The 21,058-nt window shown below is 38.6% G+C and overlaps 2 protein-coding genes across 2 annotated transcripts in view; both read right to left on the bottom strand.

The window, feature by feature from the left end:
* The window catches only part of B3GNT2 (UDP-GlcNAc:betaGal beta-1,3-N-acetylglucosaminyltransferase 2), a 202,103-nt gene extending 184,610 nt beyond the window's left edge, over nucleotides 1–17,493 (bottom strand). The window contains exon 1 of the mRNA XM_084901120.1: nucleotides 17,354–17,493. The gene's annotated coding sequence lies outside the window, so the exon portion shown is untranslated. The remainder of the gene's footprint in view (nucleotides 1–17,353) is intronic.
* Nucleotides 1–21,058, bottom strand: part of COMMD1 (copper metabolism domain containing 1) — a 53,535-nt gene that overhangs the window by 20,586 nt on the left and 11,891 nt on the right. Inside the window, exon 2 of the mRNA XM_084901132.1 lies at nucleotides 17,354–17,635. Coding sequence (XP_084757258.1) covers nucleotides 17,354–17,635 — 282 coding nt within the window. The remainder of the gene's footprint in view (nucleotides 1–17,353; nucleotides 17,636–21,058) is intronic.

Genomic DNA, 21,058 nt, shown 5'->3' with positions numbered 1-21,058 from the left:
CTGTATCCTACTAATAGTATTTCAAGTGTCATCACCCATTTACCATATAAAAATAGCACATATTTTTACAATAAAAAATATTGATATAAGGCTGATTGTTTTCCTTTTGAATTATATATTTATATCCATCCAGTACAGAATAACTTTAATAATTCTGTATGAGTTAAAGTAACTAGAGACTTCAGTTTCTGAGAACATAGTGACCTTAAGAGACATAAAAATCTCCCTTAAATATATTTAGAAATGTTGGATAAATATAAAACATAAGTTTCTAAATAAACAGCTAAGTTCACACAAAAAAAACAAGGGGATTAAAATCAAAGGGAGATGAAAATCAGTGGGTTTTAATTGTTGGGGAACATACGAGACTTTGTTGAAAAGTTTGTAAGGAGGACATTCGGAAAAAAGGGAATTGTGTGGAAGACCACTCACCCGCTTATCAGAATTCTGACTTAGGGGAGTGCTGAAGATGGCACCTCTAGTCATTCCTTGACCTTTCCAAGCAAGTCAGTGCATGTGCAGACTCCTGGGTGTTTACTGGAATCCTTATGCTTAATCTTTGAGTGTCCTTGCTTAAAGGAACTACAAAAACATGTGTCCTCCCAATATTACTTACCCTATTGATTGTATATAAAAGATAAATTTCATCTCAAACTGCTACTACAATAAAAGCCTAACGAGGCAGGCAATGGAGGTTGCTGGTTCCTTTAGCCAGGCAGTCCCTTGGACCTCTCTTTCACAGCAAATGTTGTGTCGGAGTAATCCATTCATCTGTCTCTCAGGGTCTGCTGGTCAACCCTGGCGAGGTGGTGCCCCATGTGAGGACCAAGGAACTCAACAAGACATGGCAGAAATCTCAAAAATGAAGAGTAAGAAAACGAAGAGTAACTGTGCACTAAGTCATTGGAGTCCACTTGGGATTTCTAAGTTCTATTTTTTTCAGCTAAGGTTTCCCAATAGGACAGCAGCTGTCCAACAAGTAACAGATATCATTACTTAAAAAGTTATTAAAAGCAGCCGAAACCGGTTTGGCTCAGTGGATGGAACGTTAGCCTGCGGACTGAAGAGTCCTGGGTTCAATTCCAGTCAAGGGTATGTACATTGGTTTGCGGGCACATCCCTGGTGGGGGGGGTATGCAAGAGGCAGCTGGTTGATGTTTCTCTCTCATCTATGTTCCTGGCTCTCTATCCCTTTCCCTTCCTCTCTGTAAAAAATCAATAAAGTATATATATATTTTTAAAAGTTATTAAAAGTAAAAGGTTCCCCGGTTATAGAAGAATAACTAAAGAGCCTGTTGCACTATTATAATTTATAATCCTTGGTTCTCTTGGGATTTCCAAGTTCGAGGGAATTGTTTTTCAGCTAAGGTTTCATAATGGGACAGAAGCTGTCCATAAAACAACAATATATAACAGTGCTTAAATAATTGTTCAAAACAAATGGTGCCTCGGTTATAAAGAACCAATTAAAGGGCTTTTTGCAGACTATTGTAACTTATAACCCTTGGTTCCCTGTGCTGGAACATTAGGCCTTGATCTCTGGGAACAAGTAGGTAGAAATTTAAAGAGAAATCAGAATTTGTCGTCTTTAACTATGAGGGCTTTTTGATTCTCGATGGGAGGCAGCGCTGTAGAAAACTCGCAGGACATGATCCGGATATCATTTCCCTTCCATAACCTAAAACTCAATTTGAGAACATTATCGACCTCCATTGATTTGCAAATTGCTCTAGCTGATTTCCGTAGGAAAGGTAAAGCATTCTCTCCCTGCAGATAAGACATTACATTTTTTTGTCCCACACTAAGTTAATATACCCCTCTAAGATTGGCACCCATTTTCCTTCCTCTAAAATCTTTCCCATTGCTTGTAAATGATCGGAAATTGTTTGCTGAGCAACATTTAATCTTTCTGCAAGTTGTTTTTTTTATTTTGATATGCATTTTCAGCCAATAATGCTTGTAATTGTTGGTCTTCAACTTTTTCGGTTGACCTGGACCTCCTTTGTCTTTTCACATCAAAATCATCACTTTTAAAGCATTTAAACCAGCGTTCACAAGTATCTTGAGGTGAAGCATGTTCACCATAAGCTTCCCAAAAAATAAACAATAACTTTCAGCAGCACTTTTCTTCAAAATAAATAAATTAAAACTTCCCGCAAATGCTTTTTTTTTTTTTTTTTGGCACGAAATTCAACATTTTTAAGCATAAAAATATCTTTGATGTTAACACCTTCAGAAAATTTGACATATGAAGTTTTGAAGTCTGCTGTCAATACAACAAAATAACATACATATCAAAATGCATATATGTAACTCCATCTATTGAAAAAAGTCCGTATTATTAACTGGTATACCTTGTACATGTAAACAGACACTTTTTCTGGTATGATCAGTGCCCATGCTCTTCCTGGCAAATCCACACACTATGTGATTAAACATCTCCTACTTACACTTACCTTTTTAGGAATTCCAACCAAGACAAAAACTGATAATGGACCTGCTTATAGCAGCCATGGCTTTGCCACATTTTGCAGAACTTGGTCCATCCAGCATTCTATGGGAATCCCTTACAATCCACAAGGGCAGGCCTTCATTGAACGTGCCCTTGCTACCATGAAGGGTATACTAGTTAAGGAAAAAGGGGGGAATATGGAACTCAAGGACCCTGCTACAATACTATCTAAAGCACTCTTTACCTTTTATTTTTTTAATCTGAATGATCATTTACAATCCTCTGTAGAACAGCACTTCATGTCAATAACCCCATCTCAGAAACCACAAGTCTTGTGGTGAAATGTGGACACTAATAACTAGGTGGGACCCAGTGAATTATTAACATGGGGGAGAGGATATGCATGTGTTTTCTACCCCCACAGGGCTGCTGTGGATTCCAGCTTGCCAGATTAAATCCTATCATAGAATGGCACAGGACCAATCCTCTTCCAGAAATGAAGAATCTGAACCTGGGGACTCCACAGCACAGAACATCGCTCCTTCCCCAGACGCAGACAGTCCCCAGAATAACCTGGGGAATGATGATGAAGCTGATGGCAGAGGCTGAGCAATTATTGGAGCATGTTCACACTCCACACACTCCAGATAACTAATCATTGTTTTTTTTTGTTTGTTTTTCTTAAGTCTGTAAAATCAGAACTGGAGCAGTAAACATGCTTCGCAGATCCTGACATTCCAAAGCAGAAAGTTCACCACCGCCCTCTGTCTTCTACATTAAGCAAAACAAAAAAGAGGGAGATATTGGGAGCACACAAGACTTGGTTGGAAAGTTCCCAAGAAAAGGGAAGTGTGTTTATCAAAATTCCAATTTAGGGGCGTGCCAAAGATGGCGCCCCTAATTATTCCTTGACTTTTCCAAACAAGTCAGTGCACGTGCAGACTCCCAGATGATTACTGGAATCCTTATGCTTAATCTTTGAGTGTCCTTGCTTAAAGGACACTACAAACACAGTATTACTTACCCTACTGATTGTATCTAAAAGATAACTTTATCTCAAACTATTGCTACAATAAAAGCCGAACAAGGCAGGCAATCCAGATAGTCTGGTTTCTTTAGCCAGGCAGTCCCTTGGCCCTCTCTTTCACAGCAAATGTTGTGTCGGAATAATCCATTCATCTGTCACTCAGGGTCTGCTAGTCACCCTCGGCATTTAACAATCGCACATTATAAAAGAAAAGCCTTAGCTCCATACAAGGCAAGGCGGGAACTGAGATTCCTGGATAAAGTTGCAAACTTCAGAGCTCTTTCTCCTCAGCAAAAGGGTAAACAGCCAAAAATCTACTTTCCATGAGAAGATAACAAAGATCATGTGAGATCTCAATTAAAATTCATAAAGCACAGGAAGAAAAGAGCCACTGCGATGATTAATTTTGTGTGTCAACTTAACTGGGCTAAGAAATACCCAAATAGATGGTAAAATATTATCTTGGGGTGTGTCTGTGAGGGTGTTTTTGGAAAGATTAGCATTTGTATTAGCTAAGTAAAGAAGATGTACTTTCAACAATGTGGGCAGGCAGCATCAAATCCATTGAGGGCCCAAATAGTACAAAAAGAAGGAGAAAAGGTGATCTCTCTCTCTCTCTCTCTGTCTCTGTCTCTGTCTCTGTCTCTCTCTCTCTCCTTGAGCTGGTGGGACATCGATCTTGAATGCTCAGACATGGCAGCACTTGGTTCTCAAGTCTTTGGCCTCAGATTGAGAGTTATATCATTGGCTCCTCTGGTTCTCAGGTCTTCTAATTAGCATTGAATTCTAACACTGGCTTTCCTTGTTCTCCAGCTTATAGATAGCAGAAAATGGGATTTCTATGCCTCCATAACTACATGAACTAATTCCTACAATAATTCTCATCTTGTCTCCCCTAATCTTAGTCTACTCTCATCAAAGTTCTTATCAATAATATCCCAAAGGCATAATGTTACCCTTATTGGTTCCATTTCTCTGGAGAACCCTGACTAAACCCTGGGTGAATGTGTGTGTGTGTGTGTGTGTGTGTGATACATGTATATATACACATACATATACACACACACACACACACACACACTCTATGTACATAAAAAATACATCAACCATGATACTTCAATTCACAAAAAGCTTTCTCTGGGGTAAAAGGCATGACATCAATGTGATAGCCATGGACATGCCCACTGTTTCTTGGAATTGGGTCACACGTTTCCAGATGTCCTATTGGACTGCATATGGTCAAGCCAACCAGTTCAGTCATCCCTGAAATTCAAGTGCTAAAGTCAGTCAATCCCACAGGAACTCACTGAGCTCATTTAGACAACTGAAAGAAGAAACTGGTCCTATTCTTTATTTTTATTTTTTCTCTTTTCAAAATTCCAACCTTAGGTTCAATTTGTTAGCCTAAAAACACAGTTGGATCATAAAGAGTTGAGAATATTATTTCTCCATCCCCTGGAAAAGCAAGATGGAAGTTATCACTCCATTCCTTTTCATCTTACAAAACTCTATTAATCCCATAGCCAGTTTAGTAATCATTTCTTTTCCTGGGATTCCAACTTCTCATGATTTCATGTTCTGTTTCTATGGGTAGTATCCTGTCCTAAATGCCCTACATTACTGGGGGAGAAATTTCTATTTAACAAAGTTTGCGTCACTTTTTTTCTGTAACTGCTCCCATATTCATCTTCCTCTCATTATTTTATGACTCATATTTCAATATTCTGATGCATTAAGGAGCAGCACACGCCTTTCTAAAGTGGTGAGTTAGGCATCAGACTTCTAAAAGATAATAAAAATTACACTGTTGCACTAGTCTAGGTTTTTTAAGCCCAGGACTTCTTTTGAAGCCTGGAAGGATATTCCATAAACATGACCTCCAGTCAGCTGTTCCTTTAACCCAAATGATAAAAGAAACTATAGTAACCAGTGAGAGAATAAACTCCAAACTGACACATGGAAATTCAGAAGGAGAAAAGTTATATGAATATGCTGGCACACAGATCATGTCAGTTCTCTTTATTTCCCCTAATCTTAGTCTACTCTCATCGAAGTTCTTATCAATAATATCCCAAAGACACAATGCTAAAATTGGGATAAAACTATTGAAATTTATTCTACTCAATAACTGTAAGAAACAGAAATAATGGTGTGACTGACTCCCATCCCTTCCTTATACATTGTCCCTTCTTCCATAGTAGATCGTAGCTACCCAGAATAAAAACATGTTCCTCCCTCCCTTAGTAGCTAAGTATGGCCATGTGTCTAAGTTCTAATCAACGGGGAATAAGTGGGAAAATGGTTGTGGCATCTTCAAAGAATCTTCCGTAAAGGACAAGAGATATGTATCTTTTGCCCCCTTTCTTCTTTGACCTTTTCCTGCATCCTGTTGCCTGACATAGAGATATAATGGCATCTTGGGACCATGAGGACAAGGATCACAGCCAGGGGACAATGGAATGATCTGATGGAAAAGTCTGGGATTCTGACAGCTGTGTGGAACAGAGCCTCTCTCTCAAGTTTCACATAAAAGAGAAATAAACTTCTATCCTTATAAAGCCTTTGTTAATTTGAATCTCTGTGACTTGCAGCTGAACTTAATCCAAACTAATAAAATAAATAAATAAAAATAGGATGGTAAAAAGATTCCTTCTGAATGACCTGCAGTCATCCCAGTAAAGCAGACTGAGAGAGGATGATACATCCTCTGAGAAAGGAAATATAATGAGGCAGGCCTAAGAGTTGTTTCTACAGCATAGTAAGAGTCTTTTAAAAAGAGAACTCAAAAAAAAAAAAAGTGAACTCAGCCCAGTTGGTGTTGCTCAGTGGTTGAGCATCAACCCAGGAGATCACTGATTCAATTCCTGGGCAGGGAACATGGCCCGATTGTGGGCACAATCCCCAGTGGTTGCATGCAGGAGGCAGCCAATCAATGTTTCTCTCTCATCAATGTTTCTATCTCTCTCTCCTTTCCCTTCCCCTCTCTCTAAAATCAATAAAAACATATTTTTAAAAATAAAGAGTGAACTCAGCTGAGTGAATGAACTAAGTATTTATCATATTCACAGAAATGCTGACTAATAGCTGCTATGAAACCTAATCACATTGATGACTTGACAAAGTACAAGAGCTTACTAACCATTAGTATGCTTTACTGAACATGTGGCTTTAAAAACCTTTGGACTACCCAGCCAGTGTGGCTCAGTGGTTGAGAATCAACCTTCGAACCAGGAGATCACAGTTCAATTCCCGGTCAGGGCACATGCCCCAGTTGCGGGCTTGATCCCTAGTGGGGGGCATGCAGGCAGCAGCCAATCAATGATTCTCTCTCATCTTGATGTTTCTAACTCTCTCCCCTCTCCCTTCCTCTCTGAAAACAACACACACACACACACACACACACACAGAAACCTTTGGACTTTTTTGCAGTGTGACTCACAATCAATTCCAATTCTGATAAACAATAGGAGACTTAAAAATCTATTTCTTAATCACACCTAAGAAAACCTATAAAACAATCACTCAGAACAGCATAACAAGACTAAAAAACCAATGGGATACATTGTATCAGTCTCAGAAATTTGTCAACTTAAAGAAAATATCAAGAGGCTTGAATGATATCAATGTTAGAGAAGACAAAGACCAAAGATGAGAAGAAAGTTTGTTATAAATCACTGACTAAGACTGTCAATTAAGAAGACAAAAGTCGAAACCGGTTTGGCTCAGTGGATAGAGCGTTGGCCTGCGGACTGAAAGGTCCCAGGTTCGATTCCAGTCAAGGGCATGTACCTTGGTTTCGGGCACATCCCCAGTAGAGGGTGTGCAAGAGGCAGCTGATTGATGATTCTCTCTCATTGATGTTTCTAACTCTCTGTCCCTCTCTCTTCCTCTCTGTAAAAAAATCAATAATATATATATATATATATATATATATATATATATATATATATATCGATATATATATATATATATTTTTTTTTTTTTAAAGAAGATGACACAATATGAGGGAGGATAAGCAGGGGAAAGAGGAAATGGAAAATATCTGTAATACTATCAACAATAAAAATATATATATATTTAAAAATAAAAAATAGACATGAAATGTTACACTTTTCAGCACAGCAATAAAATTTCTTAAAACTTTAATAAAATGACTCAACCATTTAAAAAATTTGATGCTTCCTACACACTATTAGTTAAGATTAGAGAAGTATATATGATTCACTGAAACTTCAGAGACCTCTGGAGGTTTAGGTTACTAAATGGACTTTTGAAATAATCAAAAACGCCAGAGTATAAACTAATTGCTTGTTGATCTAAAAGCTTATTAGGAAATATACTTAGCCTATCTAAAGTGAGTAGGTAATAAAATAAATAAGCTGCATCAAAAGCATAGAGCAAAGGGTAATTTTTTTCTAACAACCTGTAAATTTCTTTACAACCTCATTAGAGGGCATTTCTGAACCAATAATATAAGCAAATGGAAAATGAGTCACTGTCACAAAGATTCAACTCACCCACAAATTTTTAGTAATTGAATAATCAAGGTGTATTTATACTTTAATCCCACATTTAATCCCACTTTAATCCCATATTTTCTTAAGAAAAATGAAAGTTCAAATAGCAATGAAATTCCTTGATGAGGTCAAGTTCCAGAATATCTGTTACACATCTCCAAGGAAAAAGAAAATCTAATTTGATTTTTCTCAGCTTCATTTTCTCTCTTATGAGAAATATATTTTTAACTGCCACATGACAATAAGTCAGCTTACACAATGAAGTCTTTACAACAAAACACGTGATCCTTTAATCCTCTCAGCATGACTCTTCCTAAGTGATACATTCTTCCCCAAAACTGAACTATTCAAAGCTGAACAACAAAATGCAGTAGAGGAGAATAAAAGTGAGAAAAAAAAATAAAGGGATATGTTATATTCCTATTTTTCAACAAAAGCAGATACAAAATTGTATAATGCATACATTGTGTTTAAGGATTTATTTTTAAAGGCCCATAGATAACTGAAAGGAAATATACCAAGTATTAGCAACTTCACTGGAGTGGCAGAAATTAGTACTAGAGAGTTCCTTTTTTCTGCTTTTCAAATTTTCTCCAATATTAGTTTTATCACTTTTATGTCTGAAAAGTGAAATTATAAAAGTAAAAATTGGAAAAGCCTTTTTAAAATTAACCTCCTCTTTGGTTAGAGAATTAATAGCCTCTCATAACAGCTGACCATTCATTTGCTCATTAATGTAATAAGTTTATATTTGGCATCACTATACCTGATACTATCATAAGGACCTGTGATTCTACAATTAGTAAGAATAGGATAATTCCTAGTTTCATGACCCTTAAAGTCTGGTGAAACAGACCGTAGACAATAGACAAGCAACGACAAATAGGGTAGCTTTATAAAAACGGAAAGGGAGAAGCATATATGGGAGGTAGTACAAGAAGGGGAAGTATTAAAGGGAAGTCAAGGAGGAAATCTTCATAATTAAGGGACATTTGAGGCAAAGGATGAAAAGAAATAATAAAACGAGGTATTTTAAATTAATTAATTTTTACTTTCTAGATAAAAAATTTTGGATCCCTGGTTTTTTACAAAAGTAAAAATAATTCTAGTTTTCTTTGATAAATTACGCTTGTAAAGTTGGTTTGTGTTTTCTTCTGCCTGTTTTATTAATAAAAGAAGTTGAATAATAACTAAACTGTTTTTATGTATTTTATATGCTGGTGCTGAGGTAATGTGTGCCACTGGGTAAAAACAACCCTTTAAAATGAATGAAATATCAAACCAGTTAATATTTTTACCTCTCGTGTTATTCATGAGACACTGAAATACCTTGTTTTAATATTAAGGCCAAACAATGCTCCAAACATTTTTTTCTCAAGATTTAGACACTTAAGAAGATTGTTTAACTATCCTCTAAGAACTTTGGATTAAGGAACACTAACATGGAGAAACAACTGGCAAAAGTAAAAGATCGCGTCAAGGTTTCTGAGCAATTTCTGAAATGTATATAGTGAACACCATACGCTGTTGATGGACTGACATCTAAAATAGAAGCAGCCAAAACCGGTTTGGCTCAATGGATAGAGCATCGGCCTGCGGACTGGAGGGTCCCAGTTCGATTCCCATCAGGGGCATAGACCTTGATTGCGGGCAAATCCCCAGTGAGGGGTGTGCAAGAGGCAGCTGATCAATGTTTCTCTCTCATCGATGTTTCTAACTCTATCCCTCTCCCTTCCGCTCTGTAAAAAATCAATAAAATATATATTTAAAATAAATTAATAAAAATTTAAAAAATAAAAGATGAAAAAGAAATAAAATAATAATTTTAAAAAGCATAAATAAGTGTACTGAGTAAAGCATAAACTTCCTGCCCACACCCACCAGAGTAAACCATCATAATATCACTATTCTGTGTGATTCTGTCAAAGGACCATTGCCACAGGCAGGGAACAACCTACGGGAAGAGGAAATTGAAAAACTTTCCATCACACCCAGTATGTAAAGTAAGTGAGGCGGTTCCACTGTCAATTCTTCTCTGTTCCTTATTCTTCATTTCTCCACCACTGACCGCCTTCAACCTTGCCTCCCTCACAGAGTTTTTATTCACTTGCCCATTATAGGCCCACATTTCTCAAAGTTCCATTCTCAGCCTTCCTTCTGCTCCTCAATATCTTAAATCAATGACCACTGAACAAATGCTTACGACTCTTTTACCTCTCTTTTTGCCAAGTCTATACAACTGAAATCCAGACCCAAATTTCCAAATACCTAATAAACATCTCAAGAACAATTCATTAAAAGGGAGCCAGAAAGTTTGGTTTTGAAAGAGTCTCTGTTTCTACAGAGGCAAACAATATTAAAGCAAGAAATGAATTCTAAGGAAAGGTCAATGCCTTAGAACTTTCCAAGGCATTAGCCATGGAAATGAGGTCTAAAAGATGAGGTTGAGAGCATACCTATAAAATTTTTTGTTAGAACCTCAGAAAGCTGATGAACAAAATAAAGTGATGGATAAAATAGAAGGTGGAAACATGGACCAGACTAATGAATCTCAGAGGGAGGGAAGGAAGGAGGAGGGCAGGGAAAGAGATTCACCAAAGATCTTATATGCATACTAGAGGCTTGGTCAGCCCAACCCAATGGGGGCCCATCGGGCAGGGCCAGTGGGGGCCAGGGGCCACAGGTGGTTGGCCAGCCAGCCCCACCCCTGATCAGGGTGTTGGGGGCTGGCTGATCAGGGGCCGGGCTGGCCAGGGGATGGGGAGCGATTGGGGCCCAGATCAGACTGATTGGCTGTCACAGTGTGCATCATAGCCACCAATCATTCTGGTCATTCCACTGTTCTAGTCACTGGGCTTTTATATATATAGATATACATTACCTATGGACACTGACAATAGAGTGGTGAAAGCCTGGGGCGGGGCAGGAACCAGGTGGAGGGGCATAAAGCGAGGCATCTGTAATACTTTCAACAATAAAGATATTTTAAAAATAAAAATAAAAAATGTTAAAGGCCAATAAACACATGAAAAGATGCTCAACATCACTAATCATTAGGGCAGCGTTTTTCAACCGCTGTTCCTGTGCCGTAGGTGCAGACAAGACAAGAATTTTATAATTTTTCACTATTTTGTTTACTTAATATTTCATAATAAAGTAATTATAAAATACTTTCTTTGTGTTTATTTGATTCCTATTCAAGAGAATTACTTTATATAGTCAATATAGGCACAGAGTTAAATTTTTTAACATTTTCTAATGGTGGTGTGCCTCATGATTTTTTTCATGAAACAAGTGTGCCTTTGCCCAAAAAAGGTTGAAAACCACTGCATTAGGGAATGTAACTCAAATTCACAATGAGATATCACTTCACACCCATTAGGAATGCAATTTATAAGCACAGAGAGAGAAAATAACAAATGTTGATGAAATGTGTAAAAATTAGAACCCTCATGCATTGTCAGAAAAAAATGTAAAAAGGCAAAGCCACTGTGAAAAATAATTCGGTAGTTTTTCAAAAAATTAAACATAGAATTACCATATGATCCAACAATTCCATCCCTCGGTATATATGCAAAAAAATGAAAAGCATATACTCAAACAGATATGTGTACATTCGTGTGCACAGTAATATTATTCACAATTGTCAAAAGGTGGAAACAACTCAAATGCCCATCAACATATTTTATTTTTTTTTAAATATATTTTATTGATTTTTTACAGAGAGGAGGAGAGAGGGATAGAGAGCTAGAAAGTCGATGAGAGAGAAACATCGACCAGCTGCCTCTTGCACACCCCCTACCGGGGATGTGCCCGCAACCAATGTACATGCCCTTGACCACAATAGAACCTGCGACCTTTCAGTCTGCAGACGGACGCTCTACCACTGAGCCAAACCGGTTTCAGCCAAATGCCCATCAACATATTAATGGATAAATAAATATATACTCCTATATAATAAAGAGCTAATGTGCTAATTAGACCAGATGGCTGAACAACCATTCGGACGACCTTTCAGATGACCTTCCGGACAAAATCAGGGTGCGAGGGCCAAGGCAGCCAGGGCTGCAAGGGCCAGCCCCTTGCACGAATTATGTGTATCTGGTATCTAGTATAAACATAACAGAATGTGATTCAGCCTTTCAAAGGAATAAAATTCTGACACATGCTACAACATGGATAAATTTTAAGACATTATGCTATGCAAAATAAGCCAGACACAATAGAGCAAATACTGTATGAGTCCGCTTATTGGGCAAATTCACAGACACACTAAACAGACAGAAGTTACGAGAGGCCAGAAAAAGGTGGGGATGTGGAGTTACTGATTAATGGGTACAGGGTTCCTGCTTGGAATGATTAAAAAGTTCTGGAAATTGAGAGCAATGATGTTTACACAACATCGTGAATATACTCAATTCAACTGTACACTTAAAATGATTAAATGTAAATTTTATGTTATATGTATTTTATACACAATAAAGAACAAATGCTAAAAATAGGCTCGAGGCAGAGTCTTCTATGTGCACCTTGGTGGTAGAGCAGTGGCATGGAATGCAGCCCACAGCCAACCAACTAGTACACAAATACTAGACAAACACCAGCAGTTTCAACATTGCTGGGCAAGATACACTGTCACCCTGAGTTTAGCAAAAAGCACTGGCATCCAAAAAATCGCTTCCAAGTCCTCTAAAGGCTTGGTTTCCTGGCTTCCTCTCAATCACCCCCATCTGTCCACAAGAATAAAACCAAAGAGCCAGAACAGTAAAAATCTGAATGAAGTCCAAAACTAGGGGCTGCCTGTTGGCAGGTTACTAGTCAGAAGCTAATAAGGACTTCAGCAGTGAAAAAGCCTTGTTCTCAAAGAGTCAACAAGCTTACAGACACATTATCTTTCTCTCCCACTTTAAATCTTTTTATTGAAGTACTAGAGGCCTGGTACACAAAGTTGTACATGGGTGGGGTCCCTCGGCCTGGCCAGTGATCAAGACCAATCATGGATATTTCCCAACCCGATCAGGGCCCGGGGCCGATTGGGGCAGGCCAGCCAGGGGGAGGGACTGTGGAAGTTTGGCTGGCTGACCCACCCCAATTGGCCCTGATCGGGGTGGCCAGCCAGGGGAAGGGGCTGCCCCATCAGAGCCGATTGGGGTGGGCAGACCCAGAGAAGGGGCCATGGAAGGTTGGCCAGCCAGCCCACTCCAGTCAGGACCAATGGGGGCAGGCCTGGAGAGGAGGGGCTGCGCTAAGTTGGCGGGTCGGCCAGGAGGAGGTGCCTCGGGCTAGCCAGGGGGAGGGGCTGCAGGAGGTTGGCCGGCCACAGGAGGTTGGCTGTGGGAGAGCACTGACCACCAGGGGGTAGCTCCTGCATTGAGCGTCTGCCCCCAGTGGTCAGTGCATGTCATAGCTACTGGTCATAACAGTCAGGCTTAGATAAATAGATAGATAGATAGATAGATAGATAGATAGATAGATAGATAGATAGATGATGTAGAACAATGTCCATAGCCCTTCACATACAAAGAATCCCAATCACAGATGCAAAACCCAGGGATATGACAACTGACTGTAAATTTACTGGGGGGGGGGGGGGGAGAATCCATGTGTAAGTGGACCCACACAGTTCAAATCTGCTGCTCAAGGGTCAACTGTATATAGCAAGCAAGGTAGTAATAAGTGACATACAGAAAAAATAAAGCAGAAAAAAATGAATCTATGATAAGAAAAGGTAGATAAGTGGTTGCAAAGGAATTAGAGTGAAGAGAGGACATAAAGAAACTTTCAGGGGGTGACAGACACTGTCTCTTGACTGTTGCAGTGATTTCACATTGGACAATTCAAAGGGATACAGTTTACTGTATGAAAAGTATAGCTCAATAATGTGTTTTTCTTAAATAAAGCAGTAAGTGGAGAAATGAACCTTTAGAGAGGTGGTCAGTGAAAACCTTATTGATGTGATCTCAGGAAAGTGGAAAATCTATAGCTATCTGGGGGAAGACCAATTAGGAGAAAGGAATAACAAATGGACAGATCCTAAAGAGGAAGCATGCCTGGCATGTTCTAGAATAAGCCATGAGAATATGTGCCTAGCTAAAGGAGACTGAGTAAGGAAGAGCACTGGTAACCAGACTGAGATAGAAAGCCACTAGAGTGAGATGAGAACCATGAATACATTTTCTGATTTATGCTTTAACAGAATTACTCTACTGATATACTTCCATGGGTTGAGAGTAAGCTAAAAAGCGATGCAGAGTGATCAGTTAGGAGAATGTTATTATAGTAACTTAGAAGTGATAGTGATCTAAACATAATGAGCAGTGGTAAGAGGTAGTCAAATTTTAGATATATTTTAAAATTAAACCCAGCAATATTTAATGATGAATTGGATGTGGAAGTGATAAAAAGAGAGGAGTATATAAACTGGAAGAATGGAGGTGCCACTAACTGAGATGAGGAAAAATGCAGATGAGGAAATAGGTTTGGAAGGCATATGAGGAACTTAGTTTGGAGCATATTCCATTTTTTTTATTTCTTTCCACACTTAAGTAATTTTTCAAATATATATTTATGTCATAAATATATAAATGAAATTTAGAAGAGAAATCCAGCTTGGAAATATAAATTTGTTAGGAGCTAGCCAACACATCATTTGTAGTCGTTTAAATGTACTAATTTGATGAAAATCATTTTGATGAAAAAGAAACATTTTGCCACTTTGGCTAACAAGGTCAAAGAAAAACCATAGAGATTTAAAATTAGATTTAAAAATATCTGTGACAGTATACCCAACATTCAGATGGTGTGTAAATTACTTAACTCAAAAGGCATATATTATTTATAAACTCCAGTTCAAGAAATATTAGGAATTACTATAAAAGTTTTCTAGAAATGTCTTAAATATGTATATTTTCATAATCCTATCCAAATGATAAATAGTTAAGACAAAAAATAATCACTACTGCTATAATAAAAAATGAATAGTCTGGCCCTGGCTAGTGTGGCTCAGTTAATTGGGCATCATCTTGTGAACCAAAACTTCACCAGTTCAATTCCTAGTCAGGGCACATACCCAAGTTGTTGTGGGTTCGATCCCCAGTTGGGGTACAGACAGAAGGCAGCCAATTGTTTTTCTCTCACATTGATGTTTTCTCTCTCTCTCCCTGTGTCCCTTCCTCTCTCTCTAAAATCAATAAAAACATGTTTTTTAAATGAATAGCCTGTACAAATTACTGGTGAAATATCTAAGTTTATTTATCATACCTTGCTAATCTATCAGATTTTTGATCTAGGAACAAAAGGAAGAAGCCCATATAACACAAGGGTTAAGAGAATGGACTTTAAGGTCAGACACACCAAAGTCAACAAAGGCAAACGCATTATATTATAATAACTGAATAAAAGATCCCCCAAATATATGTATTTAAAAAAAAATTACATTTTTTAAAAGGAATTATATTTTAAATTAAAAACAAAGTCATTATGGAACTACAAACAATGAAAAATCCTAAGAAATTCAAGAAGGGAATATAAGAGAAAACCTGACAGCTAAAAATATCCTGATTGCCGAAACCAGTTTGGCGCAGTGGTAGAGAGTTGGTCTGCGGACTGAAAGGTCCCAGGTTCGATTCCGGTCAAGGGCATGTACCTGGGTTGCGGGCACATTCCCAGTGGGGGGTGTGCAAGAGGCAGCTGGTCGATGTTTCTCTCTCATCGACGTTTCTAGCTCTCTATCCCTCTCTCCTCCTCTCTGTAAAAAATCAATAAAATATATTAAAATATATATATATATATATATATATATATATATATATATATATCCTCATTATTAGAAGAAAGTAATACATTTCTATTATAGAATGTAACAGAGCACATATTTCATTTATCTGGGGAAAAAATCTGGTTAGCTAATTCAGTGATCTGGGTTTTCTCTTCCTACTTTCAAGTTGCTGCTTTTTCCCCCCCAAAAGATATACACACCAAGTCATTATGATCTGACAGTTAAATGGAGCACAAACCAAATAAAGTTCAAGGAAAACCATGTAGATGCTAAAATTATCTGCTATAGTGGCTGTAGGAAAAAGCAGCAGTGTTTTGTAAGTAATCAAGATCAAATAAAAAAGCCGAAACCGGTTTGGCTCAGTGAATAGAGCGTCAGCCTGTGGACTGAAAGGACCCGGGTTTGATTCTGGTCAAGGGCATGTACCTTGGTTGCGGGGGGGTGTGCAAGAGGCAGCTGTTCGATGTATCTCTCTCATCGACGTTTCTAACTCTCTATCACTCTCAATTCATCTCTGTGTAAAATCAATAAAATATATTTTTAAAAAAAGATCAAATAAAAAAAAATTACTGGTGGGCTCAATGACAGTGATAGCACATTAGGATCTTTAGGAATAATAAATACATTACAGTATTTAAGATACATTTTCTTCTATGCCTGATTACATATAAATACAACTTGGTGAGATAGTTTTATTCTTTGTTGTTTAATCTCAATTCCTGGTCTTTATTTAGCTTCTCTATCATCGCCTTGTAGATTCTGACCAAATGGCAAGAATTCTGAGAGCTAACTAAAATGGAATAGTGAGCCAAAACCGGTGTAGCTCAGTGGATAGAGTATCAGCCTGGGGAATGAAGGGTCCCGGGTTCGACCCTGGTCAAGGGCATATAGCTTGGTTATGGACACATCCCCAGTGGGGAGTATGCAGGAGGCAGCTGATCGATGTTTCTAACTCTCTATCCCTCTACCTTCCTCTCTGTAAAAAATCAATAAAAATATATTTTAAAAAATAAATAAATAAAAGGGAGTAGTGGGCAACTTCGGTACAATCAACTTATTGCCCCATTTCAAAAAAATTTTTTTGGTTAATCCTCACTGGGGGATATTTTTTCCTTTGATTTTAGAGAGAGTTGGAAGGGAGAAGGAGGGGGAAAGAAGGGAGAGAGAGATAGAGAAACATGGATGTGAAAGAGCCACATCAATCGGTTGTCTCCTGCATACACCCCAATCAGGGCAGGGAGCCTACAACCCAGTAACATACCCTCGACCAGAAACAAACCCAAGACCCGTTGGTTCACAGCCGACAAGGCCAACACTCCAACCACTGAGCTACGCCGGCCAGGGCTTATTGCCCCATTTTGTTCTTCTGCCGTAGCTGCCAGAACGCCGAGGCTAGTTTCCAGACTCTATGCACAATTGGAAGGATCTAAATATTTAGGTGATTCCCTCTCTGAAGGTTCTTTTACTATTTCTCACTATTTCTGCAAACAAAAGTATTGCATAAAATAAATTTGAATGTATTGCTAATATGTAAGAGAAAATATAGTTCAACATGGGAAATTAATTGAAGTTGAACTCACCTGTCCACTTTTCCCTATTTCCAGCTCCATTATAGCAACAGGGGTGTGTATCTGAGCAGAGTGCCTCGACTGTGATTTGCCATCAATTCTCCAGCTTAGGCCCCGAAGCCCACTGTCCCAGCGGCTCTGGTTCATCAGGCTCTCTCGGATCTTTGTCTTATGACTCTTCCAGAATTTCGAAATGACAGCAGCTTGATCAGATGTGATCCCTCCTTGCTTTTTAGTTTGAGCAGTCAAGAATGCTTCCAGCTGATTGAAATCCATGTCTGCAGATGCAACAGACTGTAATGACAGAAAAAGTAATAATTTTGAATTTGGTAGATAACTAGAAAGTGGTAGCTTCTTAACTATAGATCATATTTTGAGTGATTCATAATCAATGAATAAGATTCACAAAAGGGTCATCAAGTGACAATAATGAGAATAAACTCTTCAGAAGTATAAAAATACCGGGCCCGGAACAGCTGGGTCAGGAGCAGCCAGGCCCAGAGCAGCAGCAGCAGCCAGGCCCAAAGCAGCCAGGCTGGGAGCGGCCAGGCCTGGAGCGGCAGCAGCCAGGCCCGGAGCAGCCAGGGCAGGAGCAGCTAGGCCTGGAGCTGCCGGGCCCGTAGCAGCTGTGCCCAAAGCAGCCAGGCCTGGAGCAGTTGGGCACGGAGCAACAGAGGCCAGGCCCAGAGCAACAGCAACCAGGCCCGGAGCAGCCAGGCCCAGAACAGCTCACTCGCCTGCCCATGCCCCAGGGCTGCCTCTCAGACATGGCTGGAAACTTTTGGAGGAACTTGAGGGTCTGCTGAATCAAGTGATGAAGGCTTAGATCTGGATGTGTTGAGTTGTTGTAGCGCTGGGATGTTGATCTGTGCCTTGTGTGGGGTCTGGATGAGATTGGTTGATCTATTTGGATGTGTCTTTTGTTTGAAGTGTATCCGTGGGAATGTGGAGGTATTATTGAGAAAATGCTAAGTAATTGATTTGCTACCTGAAAAATTTAAAGTTCTGATAGTTTAAGGCCTCTTGCCAAAAAGAGATTTTAAAGCTAACACCTTAATTTTAACGGTGAAAGGGGAGGACATGCCCTTCCCACCCAGAACAGGTAATCCAATTCCAGCCAGCAGCTATCTTTAAACAATGTGTTCATTTACATTTGATGGCTATGCCTTTTGATAGCCCAAGGGCAAGTTTACATGTAAACAAGTTTGCTTCTCAGTTCCCAGGGCAGAAAAAACAAGGTTTAAAATTATTAGATTTTAAAATTTATTCTTAAAAATATAAGTTTATTAATTAAAAAAAAAACACAAGGAAATTAAAAAACCTGATGAACAATATTAACTGTTGATTATAATAGAATCAGAGATATGGGAGGGGAGTGGCCTGACAACTCTTGGGGAAAAGGGAAGTGGTGGATTCGTGAAGAGACTGAACATAAACTGTGCACCTATGGATGAGGACAATGGGGGGTGGGGAAAGGGTAGAGGGTGGGGTGGGAACCTGGTGGAGGGGGGGAAAAATGAGGAACTTTTGTAATAATATGAACAATAAAGATTGATTCAAAATAAAAATAAATAAATAAAAATATTCCCTTTGCAAATATCAAAGATCAGAAAAGCTACTGTTAAAAATTTCATGCAATTTAAATTCTAGGTCAATAACTATAAACTAATTTTAAAAATCTAGTACTATAATGGTGAAATAATAAAATAAAAATCCTATATAAAAGCCTAATATGCTAAGTGTCTGATCATCCATTTGACTGTTTGACCAGTCATTATGACGCACACTGAACACCAGGGGACAGATGCTCCAACTGGTAGGTTAGCTTGCTGCTGGGGGACTGGGTGAAACGGGCCAGACACACCCTGGAGCCCTCCCATGTCCTTCCCTGGCACAGATCGAGCACCAGTGGAGACCCTTGGCCTGGCATGTGGGGATTGGGCCAAAACCGGCTCTCTGGCATCCCCCAAGGAGTACCGGATTGCAAGAGGATGCAGGCAAGCCAAGTGACCCCACCAGTGCATGAATCAGTGCATTGGGCCTCTAGTTTTAAAATAAGAGAGTAAAATTAATTAGCTCTCTGATGAAATATGACATAATTTCAGTGCCTAGATAACTAGGCTTGGTTTAACATATTAAGACTGTACAATGCGTTGGCCATAATAAGCATTAATTAAATTTCATTAAATGAATCATTATTTTAGCTTTGTAGTCTATCTTCAGCCAAATAGCTCATTCATAATAACATTACTCTGAAATTGTATACTACTTTATGCTTTTCCATAAATTTCAAAACTTAATGCCATTGCTGTTCTGAGAGCAGTAAGCAGCTAAACTGCAATGGAAAGTCATTACAGGGCTGAGGCAATAGAGCTTTGAAGAGGACAGTGATGATTAATGATTTGGTCTCAGGACGAGCTCTCCCCTGCATCTTCTTGGGTATGTTCTTATCCTCTCCTGGCCATTGGGGTTGGCATGAGCTCCAAACCACACAAATCAGAGTACTCTCCTTTCTTTGGGAATAATGATTGATTCAAATAAATCTCCCAATTTCGAGCAGAAAGAGAAATGGTCTTGTCTCTAGTTGTCATGGTACCAGAAGGATATAAGGTTAGGATGCAGACAGCCATCACTGATCTTTTGGCAAAGGTCTGATTGCAAATATAAAGAATGAAGCCAAGTAGAGATGAAAGTAGGTTCCAATGGAGTGATATTCCTGTTCTATAATCCCCTGGTTCCTGCAGACTTCCTTCAATTCTATGTGTTATTTCGGCATCCTTTCTATAGCACCAAAAATCTCCTTTCACTGTTAAAGCTAGTTTAAACTGTTTTCCTATTATTTGGAACCAAAAATATTGACTAAACTTGAGCAATAGCAGTAAGAACAGAGGAATTATAAAAGCAGACAGCGTACAGGTAGACTATAGGTACAGGAAGTGGGACTGTGGCTGAAAAACAAACATGCTGCCTTTTATTCCTCCATTAATATAGAGAAATTTTATAATCAGTATTTTCTGATTAAAGATATTTCATATTTCAATTCAATAAATATTTATTGGATATCTGCCTATATAGCAGGTAGGAGGACCCAAAATCTCTAGCTATGCTACTCAATAGAAATATTAATTTATATAAAATACAATAACTTAAGTCAAATTATTTCCTCTGGCACTTTGCTTCACAGTATTACAATTCAGGTGACTTGTATCATTCTTTTCCTCAAATCGTATCAAAATATCCATTCTGATGTAACTTCACTTGTGACAGATGTTATTTTGGTTGGGTTCCAGTCAATAATATCTTAAACTGGGATCAATTCATCCAAATATTTTTTTAAATATATTTTATTGATTTTGTACAGAGAGGAAGGGAGATAGAGAGTTAGAAACATCGATGAGAGAGAGTCATCGATCAGCTGCCTCTTGCACACCCCCTACTGGGGATATGCCCACAACCAAGGTACATGCCCTTGACCAGAATCGAACCCGGGACCTTTCAGTCTCCAAGCCGATGCTCTATCCATTGAGCCAAACAGGTTTCGGCAATTCATCCAAATTTTTTAAAAAATCAAAAATTAAATGAGGAACTGATTTTGGTTTGAGTTCAAAGTCAACAATTTTCATCTAATGCTTGAATAGCTACCATGGAACAGAAACTGTTCAAGGCATCCACCTCCATATACTGGTAGCCAAAGCTTGCAACCTGATGCTTACTTAT

This window comes from Pipistrellus hanaki, assembly GCF_964339955.1.
Source record: "Pipistrellus hanaki genome assembly, chromosome: 12".
Taxonomy (NCBI): Eukaryota; Metazoa; Chordata; class Mammalia; order Chiroptera; family Vespertilionidae; genus Pipistrellus; species Pipistrellus hanaki.
Note: the sequence above shows the minus strand (reverse complement) of the source record. Positions and strands in the feature narration are given on the sequence as shown.